General features: G+C 36.3%; 1 protein-coding gene across 1 annotated transcript in view; it reads right to left on the bottom strand.

Moving 5' to 3' along the window:
* The window catches only part of FAF1 (Fas associated factor 1), a 303539-nt gene that overhangs the window by 226440 nt on the left and 64522 nt on the right, over positions 1 to 12577 (bottom strand). Inside the window, exon 5 of the mRNA XM_084787058.1 lies at positions 3780 to 3871. Within this exon, the coding sequence (XP_084643184.1) occupies positions 3780 to 3871 (92 nt within the window). The remainder of the gene's footprint in view (positions 1 to 3779; positions 3872 to 12577) is intronic.

The following is a 12577-nucleotide window of genomic DNA, read 5'->3' as shown; positions in this document are numbered from 1 at the left end:
TGTTACAAGCAACCAAGTTGATGCTATTATCTCTAACAGTTGCTATTTGTCCTTTTATTTGGGAGTCTCACCTGAGGAGACACTCTGGATGGAGAACTTCAGCTGGCTGCCTTAAAAGGGATCACCCAAGTCAATTTCCTTTGGATGTTTTAAGTACCCAATCTTGCTATTTATCTCTCGTTTGTTATTTATTCTTTTATTTTGGCTTGCTATAAACTCTAATGCTCATACAAAAGTGAAAATAAGGCTATTGGAGATCATTCTCCAGAGTATGGAACAGAAGTGAAGACAGAAAGATCTGAAGTTTTATTTAGCTATTTAATGAGTCTGGGACCAGCCTAGACTATATGAGATCTTGTATCAAACAACCAAGAAGCAGGGAGAGCCAGGAAGACAAGGGAAAAGAGGGAGGGGGAGGGGCTATGCAAATACAGGCGCTGACTGCTGACTTGCATGTGTGAAGTCAGTGAAGTACGGCATGGACATGTAAACCTGGGGGCAATCAACAGTTAACGGCATAGGGATAAAAGAAATCCCACATGGAAAAATACAGAAATACTGTGTATAGCCAAAGACTGCTCAACTACTACAATACTTTCAGAACATTTTCAAAATAATCACCTTTCTCTTGCAAAATTACTGAAAATGAACATAATATTATTTGATTACCACAGGTTTCTCAGCTAAAAAGAAGCTGTGTAAATTGTTTCTTTCTTGCTCTTTATCTTTCAAGGCTGTTGAATTACTCATTCGTACCTTTTTTTTTTAACTGATAACAAATCAAGAGGTTTATTTTCAAATAACTATTTTCTATATATAATTTTGCCATTTATTAAAGATGAAAACAATCTGCAAGCTAATGAGATGGGTGTGCTTATTTTTTTTCTTTCTTTTTCTTTCTTTCTTTTTTAAAGTCATTCATATTCCATCTCAATAGTCATCGCATCCCTTGTATCCGCCTATTCCTCCCTCCCGCTTTCCCCTATTCCTCTCCCTTATGACTGTGACAGAGGGGTCAACAGAACAAAGCGACAGCCTACAGACTGGGAAAAGATCTTCACCAACCCTATATCTGACAAAGGTCTAATAATCCAAGCTACATAAAGAACTCAAGAAATTATACATCACCAAACCAAATAACCCAATTAAGAAATGGGGCTCAGAACTAAACAGAGAATTCTCAACAGAGGAATATCGAATGGCTGAGAAACACTTAAAGAAATGCTCAACATCTTTAGTCATCAGAGAAATGCAAATCAAAATTACTCTGAGATTCCATCTTGTACCCCTCAGAATGGCGAAGATCAAAAAATCAAGCGACACCACATGCTGGTGAGGATGTGGAGAAAGAGGAACACTCCTTCATTGCTGGTGGGAATGGAAACTAGTACAGCCACTTTGGAAATCTATCTGGCACTATCTCAGAAAACTGGGAATAGGGCTTCCTCAAGACCCAGCTATTCCACTCCTTGGAATATACCCAGAAGAAGCTCCAGCACACAACAGGGACATAGGCTCTACCATGTTCATAGTGGCCTTATTCATAATAGCCAGAACATGGAAACAGCCTAAGTGTCCCTCAGTAGAAGATTGAATAAAGAAACTGTGGTACATTTACACTATGGAATACTACTCAGCTTCTAAAAACAAGGAATTTCCAAAATTTGTGGACAAATGGATTGAACTAGAAATGATCTTAATGAGTGAGTTAACGCAGAAGTAGAAAGAGTCAAATGGTACATACTCACTTATATCTGGACACTAGCCCAAGGGGCATGTCCCATGAAAGGCTTCACTTATCAGGAAAGTGGGACAGAGGGGAGGGCATCCTATTGGGACTTTAGGTGAGAGAAGCATGGAAGAATGAGGAAATAAAAGGATCCAGAGGGTCCTAGAAACATACAAGAAGAACATTATGACGGGCGGATCTAGGCCCAGGGGGCCTGCTAAAACTATGGCACCAGCCAAAGACTATACGTGCAGTAAACATCGAACCCCAACCCAGATCTACCCAATGAACAGAACATTCTCCACAGTTGAGCAGAGAGTGGGGACTGACTTTCACACGAACTCTGGTGCCCCATATTTGACCACGTCCCCTTGATAGGGAGGCCTGGTGGCACTCAGAGGAAGGATAGCAGGCTACCAAGAAGAGACTTGATACCCTATGAGCATTTGTACCTTTTTAAACCATGTACATCATCAGAACAGACAAGGGCTAGGAGTGAAGATCACTTAAGAAAAAGCTTCCTTAGAATGTGGATGGCCTGGATTTCAACCTGTGGACTACACAACACCAAGAAGTAAGAAACTAAAAACATGAGACAAACCATGATGGTTTTGCATAGCATGTGAGTTAAAGTAGCTTTTACATTTTTAAATGAGTGGGGAAGGATCAAAAGAATATTGCATGATATGAAATTTTATAAATTCTGTGTCCATAAGTAAAGTTACACTGAAGGAAATGTTATGCTTCCTTTTCATATACTGACAGGGGTGTTCTCACTCTTTGAGACTAGAGTAGAATAGTTGTAACAGAAGCTGGATAAAGCCTATGTATTTGTTATCTCACTGTACAAAAGAGGCTTGTTAATTCCTAATGTAGCACATCATTAACTGTATCAAAACTTTAAAGTTCTTGCCTAGAATTTGGAATTCTAGTAAATGTCTCAATTAAACATAGGACCAACTCAGTATATCAATTTGATAATTGATATATGTATATAGGATTTAATAGCACATATATAGACACACACACAAGTACACGCACACATGTGCCCGTGCGCACACACATGCACGTACACGAGTGCACGCACATATATATGATTTATAAGCAGAACTTAACCACAAACCATTCACAAAATAATGAACCAAAAGATCTTATTTATGCCTGGGGTAGAAATGTAGACTTAGTAACAGTGTAAGAAGATTCATAATTATTTCTACCTTAAACATACAAAACTTTAGCACTAACTCCTTTCTTTCCATTCCTACTCTCTGTTAAGAATGAAAAGTGAAATATTTTATACATGAGGCTGGGTTTAAGGGGTCCATAACAATAGCCACTATTACTTAAAAACTATGGCACCTTCTGTAAACTCTCAAGATACTAATTCATTCCATGCACCTGCCACTAACCAAGGAAATGAAGAAATAATCTTACCATTTAAATTTTCCAAGTTTTAAAAGTTTCCTATTATCTTTGTTCCATATGCAATACTTGGCATAAATACACAGTGTGTGTGACTTCTTTCAGGCCAGTAAGTAATTGGTCAGTAAATTATTATTCCAGGGCACTCACTGATACCCTAAGAGGTTTGAGAAAAAGGTAAATGCTCTCAAAAAGGTACCAACCTTCTAAAAAAATTACTCAGAAATAGGAAAAACATGCCACACAGTGTTGCTATTTGCATACCTAAACTACTGGTTTATATGAAATTACTTAACTTGAAAAACATTATTTGGGAATTAAACTAGATTACTACTACCAAAATTTACTTCTGACATACGTAAACTATCTAAAATTAACTTTTCAGGATGCACATGGTGATGCTTGACTAAAACCCCAGCATCTGGTTGGGGTGGGGGATAAAAACAGAAGGATCAGGGGTTCAAGGCCATCCTCAGCTCCATAAAGAGTTTAAGATCAGCCTGTGCTACATGATACCCTGTCTCATAAAACAAGCAAGCAAGCACACAAAGCTAAAAACAACTTTTAGGATTCACTTAGTTAATTATATAACATAATTGTTTTTTTTTTAGTCAATTAAGAAACTCACACTGTCTTCCACATCTCCAGTCTTCCAGCCTTTTAACAGCATTTTAGGCACAGGTATCTGAAGTTCATTTTCTAGAATCTGTTTAATCTCTCCTGTACAAATAAGAAGAGACAAAATATAACTGACAAGGAAACACAGTCAATAATGACAATATCAGGACACTAATATCTGGTATACAATATGCAGTTAATGACATTTGACTGGTGAATAAGTGCTTAAAAATTCAGCACTCTAAATTTAAGATCTTCTTGGTCAAACAATATGCTGTTCCATTGAAGAATTTGAGCTATAATATTAGTGACAAAAACATTTCACAATTTATTAAATAGCTAATTACATACTTGACTTTGATAAAAAGCATGGCTTTCTAAAAAGAAATATATCCATAGTTAAAGGATTTGAACAGAAAACAAACTAACAAGCAATACTGTTAGAAACATAAGTAAAGCCATATTGTGTGACTTGGAATAATGAAATGCTTGCAAGCTACGAACAAAGCAGGTCTGATATAAGCCAAGTCTAAGGCAGGTTCCGGTAAGTTAATGAACCCGCCCTAAGCTGTCACCCTTGTAGTCTGAATAATACAAACACTAGAACCTTCGAGGTGGCCCCCAAGATCGAACTGCTGTGCTCCTGATACTGCATCTCAAACCTCTGTGCTGATTTTCACCAGCAAGGGGACTTTGATGTTGTCCACTGTGTTTACCAGATCATTGCTAAATTCACACATGCCCTGCCAAGGCCTTCAAGGATCTTCTGGAACTTCCAACAGAGCCATCTTCTGGGCTTGCCACAGCTGAAGGAACGCACAGTGGACACTGGCCTCACATTCTCAAGCTCCCTCCTGAAGCACCCTTACCCAGAGATGATTCCCCAAGGGAGGCCTGCAGCATTTCCTGTCCATCCCATTTCCTTTAATGTCTGTTTCTATGATACCAAGGTACTGTAAGGAATGTGTCAGTGAATAAGCAAAGGCAAATTTCAGGTGGCATCCTAATAGCTTACAGCCCAAGGGCAAATCTCATGTGGACATTCTAATTGCCAAGTGCCTTACAGCCCACCAGATCTGCTTCTCACAAATACCTACCACGTGTTCAGCATAAGGCATGAGTGGTACCTCAGTATAAGGGAAATACATTTTGCAATGAAAATTTGGATTAGCAGTATGCTTGGGGGAAATACCGTCACTTGCTTGCTGTTACTTTAGCATCTATAAAATAAAGGATAATAACTCTGCCTAGCTCATCTACCCATAGGGTATGAGGATGAAACAAAATGACATACTTTAAAATAACTGCAAAAAGTAAAGACAATATATATGATCTAGAAGACAATTTAAACTGTGTTGTAACATCAGAGTTCCAGGAAAGGAAGTTTCAAATAGCTAAAAGCTTTAACAGGCAGACAAAACTTAAATGCAGTATTAAGTGTAACTGAAACCAAACCAAAGCAAGGTGGGCTGCACAGGACGGCCAAACCAAAACAGGCAAGAACACCATGGAGTGAAGACAAAAGACTGGAAGGCTAAAATAAAAGATAAGATGATGGTGGTGGTGGTGGTGGTGGTGATGATGATGATGATGATGATGATGATGATGGTGGTGGTGAAGAAGAAATACACCAAGGAAGTATAATTTTCCCACTGATTGATAATTTCTGTAGGACTCAAGTCTACTTACAAATGTATGGGCAGGTTTCAAGTACTCCTTTAAGTTGATTGTTCAGAATGTGTAAATCTTTCTTTTATCTGCCTATATGAGTTGCTGCTAGTCTATAATTTTAAAATAACACATAATCCCAGTATTTTTATATTAAATAAATACAAAAAGATTGAATGTTAAAACTAGGAAAACAAACCCATGATGAGAAAATGAAACAAGAGAAAGAATTTTCTATTACACAGTTCTATAGAAACACAGATGCTTAAATAAGAACAACACAACAGAACTGTTCATGGCCTCAAGGACTTTTTACTTTCTTTAAAAATGACTGGGCCAGTAAAAGGCTCTATGAGTAATGGTATTTGCTGTCAAGAATTTGATGCCAGGTGTCAATATAGCAGAGAGAAAGGAAGGAGGGAATGCTTCTCAAAAGTTGTCATTTGAAACTTACATACATGCTGTGGTTAATTTCTAAGTATTTTGAGAATTTTTCCTTATATAGGACGTGGTTATTTCCCCACTTTTCAGGTTTTTAAAATTGTCCTGACTTTGAGCTGTTTCGGTGATTATGATATGGGTGCCCTTAAGTTATACCTGCTGTTAATAATTTAGCTGACATTGGGCTATTCTTACAATTGCCCTTTTTCCATTCTGTAATCTATCCGGAGTGGTCTATCACACACACATCATTCTTCCTTTACACTTTTCCTCTGTTGGGCTCCCTATTTCTTTCCCCACGGTCTGAAGCCAGTACATTTTGCTGTTCGTACTTCACACTGTTTCTATTACTGTCTTATAATTCACTATTTTCTTCAACAGCTAATTATGAAATTCATATTATATATTATATATGTATGTGCATACTTACTGAGCATATGTATTTTATGCACACATAAATATCGATGTGTATATATTACATGAAGATGAGTATTCAGGTACACACACCTGCACACCCACATGCACAAGCCAGGGAAGACATCAGCTACTTGCATTCCTCCATTACTCTCCACCTTACTGAATTGAAATCAGGTCTCTCTCTCTCTCTCTCTCTCTCTCTCTCTCTCTCTCTCTCTCTCTCTGTACATCCTGATTGTTTTACTTCACCCTAAGCATTGGAAGCTACCAGTTTACAACTGGGGGAACACTAGGAAAACCACGGAATACAAGGCACAAGCACAGCAAAGGCTGTGTAACAAAAAACAAGGTCTAGGTAACTTAAAAGCTGAGTCTATTTCTTCACAATTGTAGAGAATATAATTGTATGAACATGGTGTCTTAGTTTTTTCTGAGTTCTTTCTGCAAGGTGACAGATGGCTGCCTTCTCTCTGTTCCCCACAGAGCGTATGAACACCATTCACTGGATTAGGAGTCACTCAAAGCATTTGATATTTTAATGGGATATGTGTAGATTGTTCAGTTTCTGAAATCAGGTCTCTTACTGAACCAGAAACTGCCTGCTTCAGCTACATAGGCAGGACAGAGTGCTCTTGGGATCTGCCTGTCTCCACTTCCAAATGCCAGGGTTACAGACACAGGCACCTGTGCTCAGCTTTCTCACATGGATGCTGGGTATTCACTCAGGCTGACTCTTCACTATGTCATTGCCCCTGCCTCCTAAGTAAAACTTAATGGCAGATCTTCTGTCTGGTGCATATTTCCCTTAGTTAATGTTCAATATTTTGCATTATTGTCCTTATTAATGTTCTGAGTTCCTTTACACTGTTAAGCATCTTCATAAGACTTGTTTTTAAATATGAATTTGCTAATTCTACTATCTCTAATACTTACAGACACACTTTTGTTTTCTGGTATTTCTTTGGGTTACAAGTCACATTTGTACCCTCCACTAGCATCTAGTAGTGTATGAATAAATGACAGATATGGAAACTTCACTAATGACTGTCTGGATATAGTAGTTTATCTTTTCAAAGTATAGAAGTTAATTAGACCAGGCATTTACATTTTTGTGTGTATTAGACTGATCTCTGAAATGGCTTTACACACAAGCAGTTGTCCTCAAAAGTATAACTAACAGGTTCCTATGGGTCCTTGAAACTGATAGTACAAAAATAATGTTGCATAAACTGTAGGTACTAGCTGGATGAGTAGATACTATATTCTTTACCATTAACATTTACATTCTTAAGACGCCAGCTTTACTTCAACATGTGTTTCATTACGTAAAAACGGAAGTGTGATTATACACATCACTTTCAGTGTGCAGCTCCGTTCTCTTATTATAATGGTGTCAGATCCATCTTCACACTGACCACAGCATCAGTCTGTTCTCTTTGATGGCGTAGTGTGCCTCCTTACACAGCTATACCACAGCTGCCTATCTACCTGTTTGCTAGAAAGATGGTTGACGTGTTTTATTTTGGGAATATTACAAATAAAAAATACTTTGAACGCCTATCTGCAAGTTTTTGTGTGTATGTTTTCATCTCTTTCTATTGTTTCTTTTTTACATATACATTTATATTATTACACATAAATTTTAAAAACTATATACAACAAGAAGAACCATGAAACAATCAGGAATTATATAAATGTTACATTCATAGTGTTTTGGCTATTTATATCTGGCAATCTTGAGGAAAACATCTTTCCTATCTTGGTGATTCTAAAATTTTGAATGTAAATCAATATCTTATCTCATCTTTATCAACTTAAAACATCTATCTGGACCCAAAAATATCTTAACTCCTAAACAACTAAGCTTAATTGTAAGACTAAACTATCTGGACTTCAAATCCATCAGAGACTTGTGAAGGAATAAAACTTAATTACCTGAGTAAACCGGAAGTGCAGGTTAGCAGCTTCCAAAATGAAAAAATGGAGATAGAGTTGAAAAGAAAGAAGGGGGGATATAGAAATATATAGGGATGACAGGACAAAAAGTAGATTATTGAATCTACTCCCCAACTTAAGGCCTTAAATGTTTTCATCTCTTTAGTAAATAGCTATGAATAGAACTGTTTAGTCATATAAGTCCATGTTTTAATTTCTAATATTACCAAATTACTTCAGCAGTGTTTTGCCATTTTGCATTCTTGTCAACAATGCACAGTCTCCCACTGCATTCTTTGCAATCCTTGGTGTTCAGTTTACGTTTTACACATGCTAATTTGTACATAAATGCATCTCATTGTGATTTAGATTGTATTTCGCCAATGACTATGGCTTTGAACACGTTGTCACATTACTATATCCTGCCTATATCCTCCTTAATAAAAATTTTACTTGATCCCTTGCCTATTTTATATTAGCTTGTCCTATGATTTGAGTTTTGAGAGCTCTTCAAGTGATCTGGACAAAATGCTTTGGAAGGTATATGTTTTGCTAGTATTGCCTTACAATGTTTAACTTCTCTTTATTTTCCTAAGAATATTTTCTAAATAGTATGTGATTTTAAGGCTCTTAAACCCCACCCTTATTATACTCATGACTATTCTTCACTTGACATAACCCACTTTCAGCCCTTTATCTGTGTGTCTCCTTCCTGTCTATTCTATACTTTCTTCCACTTTGTCCACATGACATACAGACTCCTATGTCACAGCTTGGTCCTCTCTGGAAACTCTTCTGGCAACTCCCACAATCGTACTCACTCCCCTTCCAGTTTTTTTCAAAAAACAAACACTGAAACTGAATTAATTGCCTCCTTTTCAACATCAACAACATTCATTGTTAGAAAATGGGTATTCTAAACTCAAAGACTAAATCCTTGATTTGGAAAGCGTCTAACCTTCAATTTTCTCACTTGGGACAGGGTAAGAATGTATTCCTTGCTATGTAGTAAATGTTAGTGTGAACTAAATAAACACTGCAGCACTGCTACTGATATCAATCAGATTGTATATGAGCATATAAGTTATGAATAAGCAAATGAATATTAAACTTTTATTTCTTTTACTTCCAGCCTTCAAGCCCAGCACAAACCATTAAAGTCCTCTACATAAGGGCTACCTTACTTGCACATATCTCTTTATAAGTTAGTGCATTGTTAGGCATAAACTCATCAACAAATATCTATGACAAACTGGCCTTGTCTGATTAAACGAAAGACTTTGATAACTAACTTTCTGTAACTGCTAAATGTGAATATCCTAATTTATTAACACCTAAATATGAGACTTTGGGGAAGTAATGTATTACTATTATAGTTACCACTATGTGTGTTTATTCCTTTAATAGGAAACATACTGTTGTGGAAGAAAACAGGCAAATATTAGCAAAAGAAGAGGCTTGAGGGCCAGCACTTCATGGCAAGCGGATCTCTGTGAATTCGAGGCCAGCCTAGTCTACAGCACAAGTTCCGAGACAGCAGCCATCGCTACACAAAGAAATCCTGTCTCAACCCCTATCACCCTCCCCCCCAAAAAGCAAAAAAGGCATGAAAGAAGAAAAGGCTTAAAAATAGAAGAAAATAAGGTAAAGGGGGAAATGGCTATTTTGACTGTTGTCTTCCTTAAAAGATAACAAATGCTGACATGACAGATAAAGCTAAGAGAACAATGTTAAATAAAGTAAAATTTAAAGGTTTTTTAACACAACAACAATCAAGCTGAAACAGTGGGAAGTTAGAATGAGGAAGAAGGCACTTATTTCTTCATACATTTCCCTACTAAAATAAGCACAGTATTTTAAAATGTTAATCTAAGTAGAGAAATATCCCGTTTGAGAACATACCAAAAGAAGCTGCAATCATTCTATTGAAAGATGTCTATACATCCATGTTCACTGTAGCAGAGAAATGAAAGTAACCTAAATGCCAATCAACAAATGAGTATTGTTTAATACTTGTATTTATACAATAGAATACCATTCATCCTTAAAGAAAAAAATTCTGTTATTTACAACAAGAATACAGAAGACATTATTCTAAATAAAGTAACCCAGCCATAAAATGACAATTGGGCATAATCTTGCTTGCATGTGAAATCTAAGAAGGAAAACACATAGAATAGACGGTAGAATGGTGCTTACTACAGTCTAGGAAAACTTAAGGTTAAGGAAAGGCAAACTGTGAGTCAAAGGAGCAGAGTTCAACCAAGTGGGAAGAATAATTCCAAATAATCTATTGCGCACCATGGTGAATATTGTTGATAATGTATTTCACATTATAAAATTGCTTTTAAAGGTAAACTTTATTACCATAAATCAAACTCATGATAAACACATGAGTTGATGTCAATTAATCTGACTTGCTCATCCTACAATGTATATATGAACAGAAATATCACATTATACCCCACGCACAAACACATGCCTACACATATATAAATGAATAAATGTCAGTCAAGAGAGTGACACTAGGTTAAAGATATACTTCAATGATATAAAAAAAAGCTATTCATATTAAGATCAAGGTTTAATTTATGTTCAATGTTTAAAATGACTCTATACTTTGGTGGTACACAATAGCTGACATAGAGTTAACAATTTGAGCACAGACCAACCAATAATAACAAACAACACTTACTGTCTGTACTCTTCAAAAGTAAAATATGTAACGCTAGATCCTATACAATCTGTAGTCATTTTACCCTCACAGGCAAATAAGACAATCAAGCTTCCCTTTATTTGCAGTTACTAGTAACAACATCCTCCTCTTCTTCCTCTTCTTCCTCCTCCTCCTTCTTCCAAAAAGACCCACCTGGTGCCTATCATTCATAAAGTATGTAGAGGCTCTGCAGTAGCTGAGGCACTTTCACAAAGGTTACAGAGCTAATCTGATCAAAAATGAAGTTCATAGATTCTGGACAAAACTGGTTTTTAAAAACGCTAACTATTTCAGATTGAAAATGCATGTGACAAATGCTTTAAATGTTAATATCTTCAAGCTCATTCTTTTAAACTAAAATGGCATTCGGCATAATAAATATAGCTTTTTAAAAGTAGATTAAAAGAGGATGGACAAGAAAAACAAATGACTCATCTTGATAGCAGATCTATGATTTTCTAATACATCCAGAAATGAAACTAAGGCCATGCTGAATGGACCTAGAAAACTCAAGTTTGTTCACAGACTCTTAGAACAACCTTTATTAAACAAATGACTGGCATAAAATCCACTGCTCTGTCCTAGAGACACAATAATACCTTTTTTAAAAATCCCTGCCCTAAAGGATATCACATTCTCTTATATAGGAAGTACTTTATAAAAGACTTTAAAGTATTCAAAATTAGAAAATGAAACTCATAAGGTTTTAGGTATGAAACTGAAAAATAAACATGACAGAAAAACCACTAGCCAGCCAATGCAGCTACCACTAGGTGTCACTCTGGTATAACTTTCTTGGCTGAATTTAGCCTTACTTTTACAATCTTGTTCCATCTACTCGGTAATAATACAAAAAAAAAAAATCAAAAATTAATAAATTAATAAAATAAAAAGGCATTATCTTATTGAACATCGTTTTCTGTAGAGAAATTAACATGTATTCCATTCCTGGAAACACTAAGACAGGTCACAAAATTTCATGTGTCTATTTTGAAACGTCCTGCTATGGGTAGCTAATCTATATAAACATACACCCTACACTCTTTATTCAGCCACTCATTTCCTCAATATAAACATGATGACTGGAGAATAATATACTATACTATAATATATAATATAATAAATTCTATGACTAGAGAAAGAATTTTAAAATAAGACCTGGTCTTCTAACATTGAGAAGCTAACGTTCAGAAGGGAACCCTTAAGCACAATGAGTTAATATTTAAGACTCCGCCCCCCACCCCACCCTTTTTTTTTTTTTTTTTTTTTTTTTTTTTTTGGTTTTTCCAGACAGGGTTTCTCTGTGTAGCCTTGGCTGTCCTTTACTCACTTCGTAGACCAGGCTGGCCTCGAACTTACAGAGATCCACCTGCCTCTGCCTCCCGGGTGCTGGGATTAAGACCCATTTTTAAAGGATTCAAATTACTACGCTCGTGGAGGTTAAGAACTATGTCATGGGAGGAGAATATATATGAGATCTTGAAGCCTAAGCAGGAAGACCATGAAAATACAGCAAACACAATGTGAGAAATGAGGAGTAAATTATATACCAAGGAATTCGTGTTTTTTTAAAAGTACACCAGTCTAATTATGGAAAATATAAATGAGAGGGGAAAATGAACATATGTAAA

The sequence above is a fragment of the Acomys minous genome, assembly GCF_964271855.1.
Source record: "Acomys minous genome assembly, chromosome: 6".
Lineage (NCBI taxonomy): Eukaryota > Metazoa > Chordata > Mammalia > Rodentia > Muridae > Acomys > Acomys minous.
Note: the sequence above shows the minus strand (reverse complement) of the source record. Positions and strands in the feature narration are given on the sequence as shown.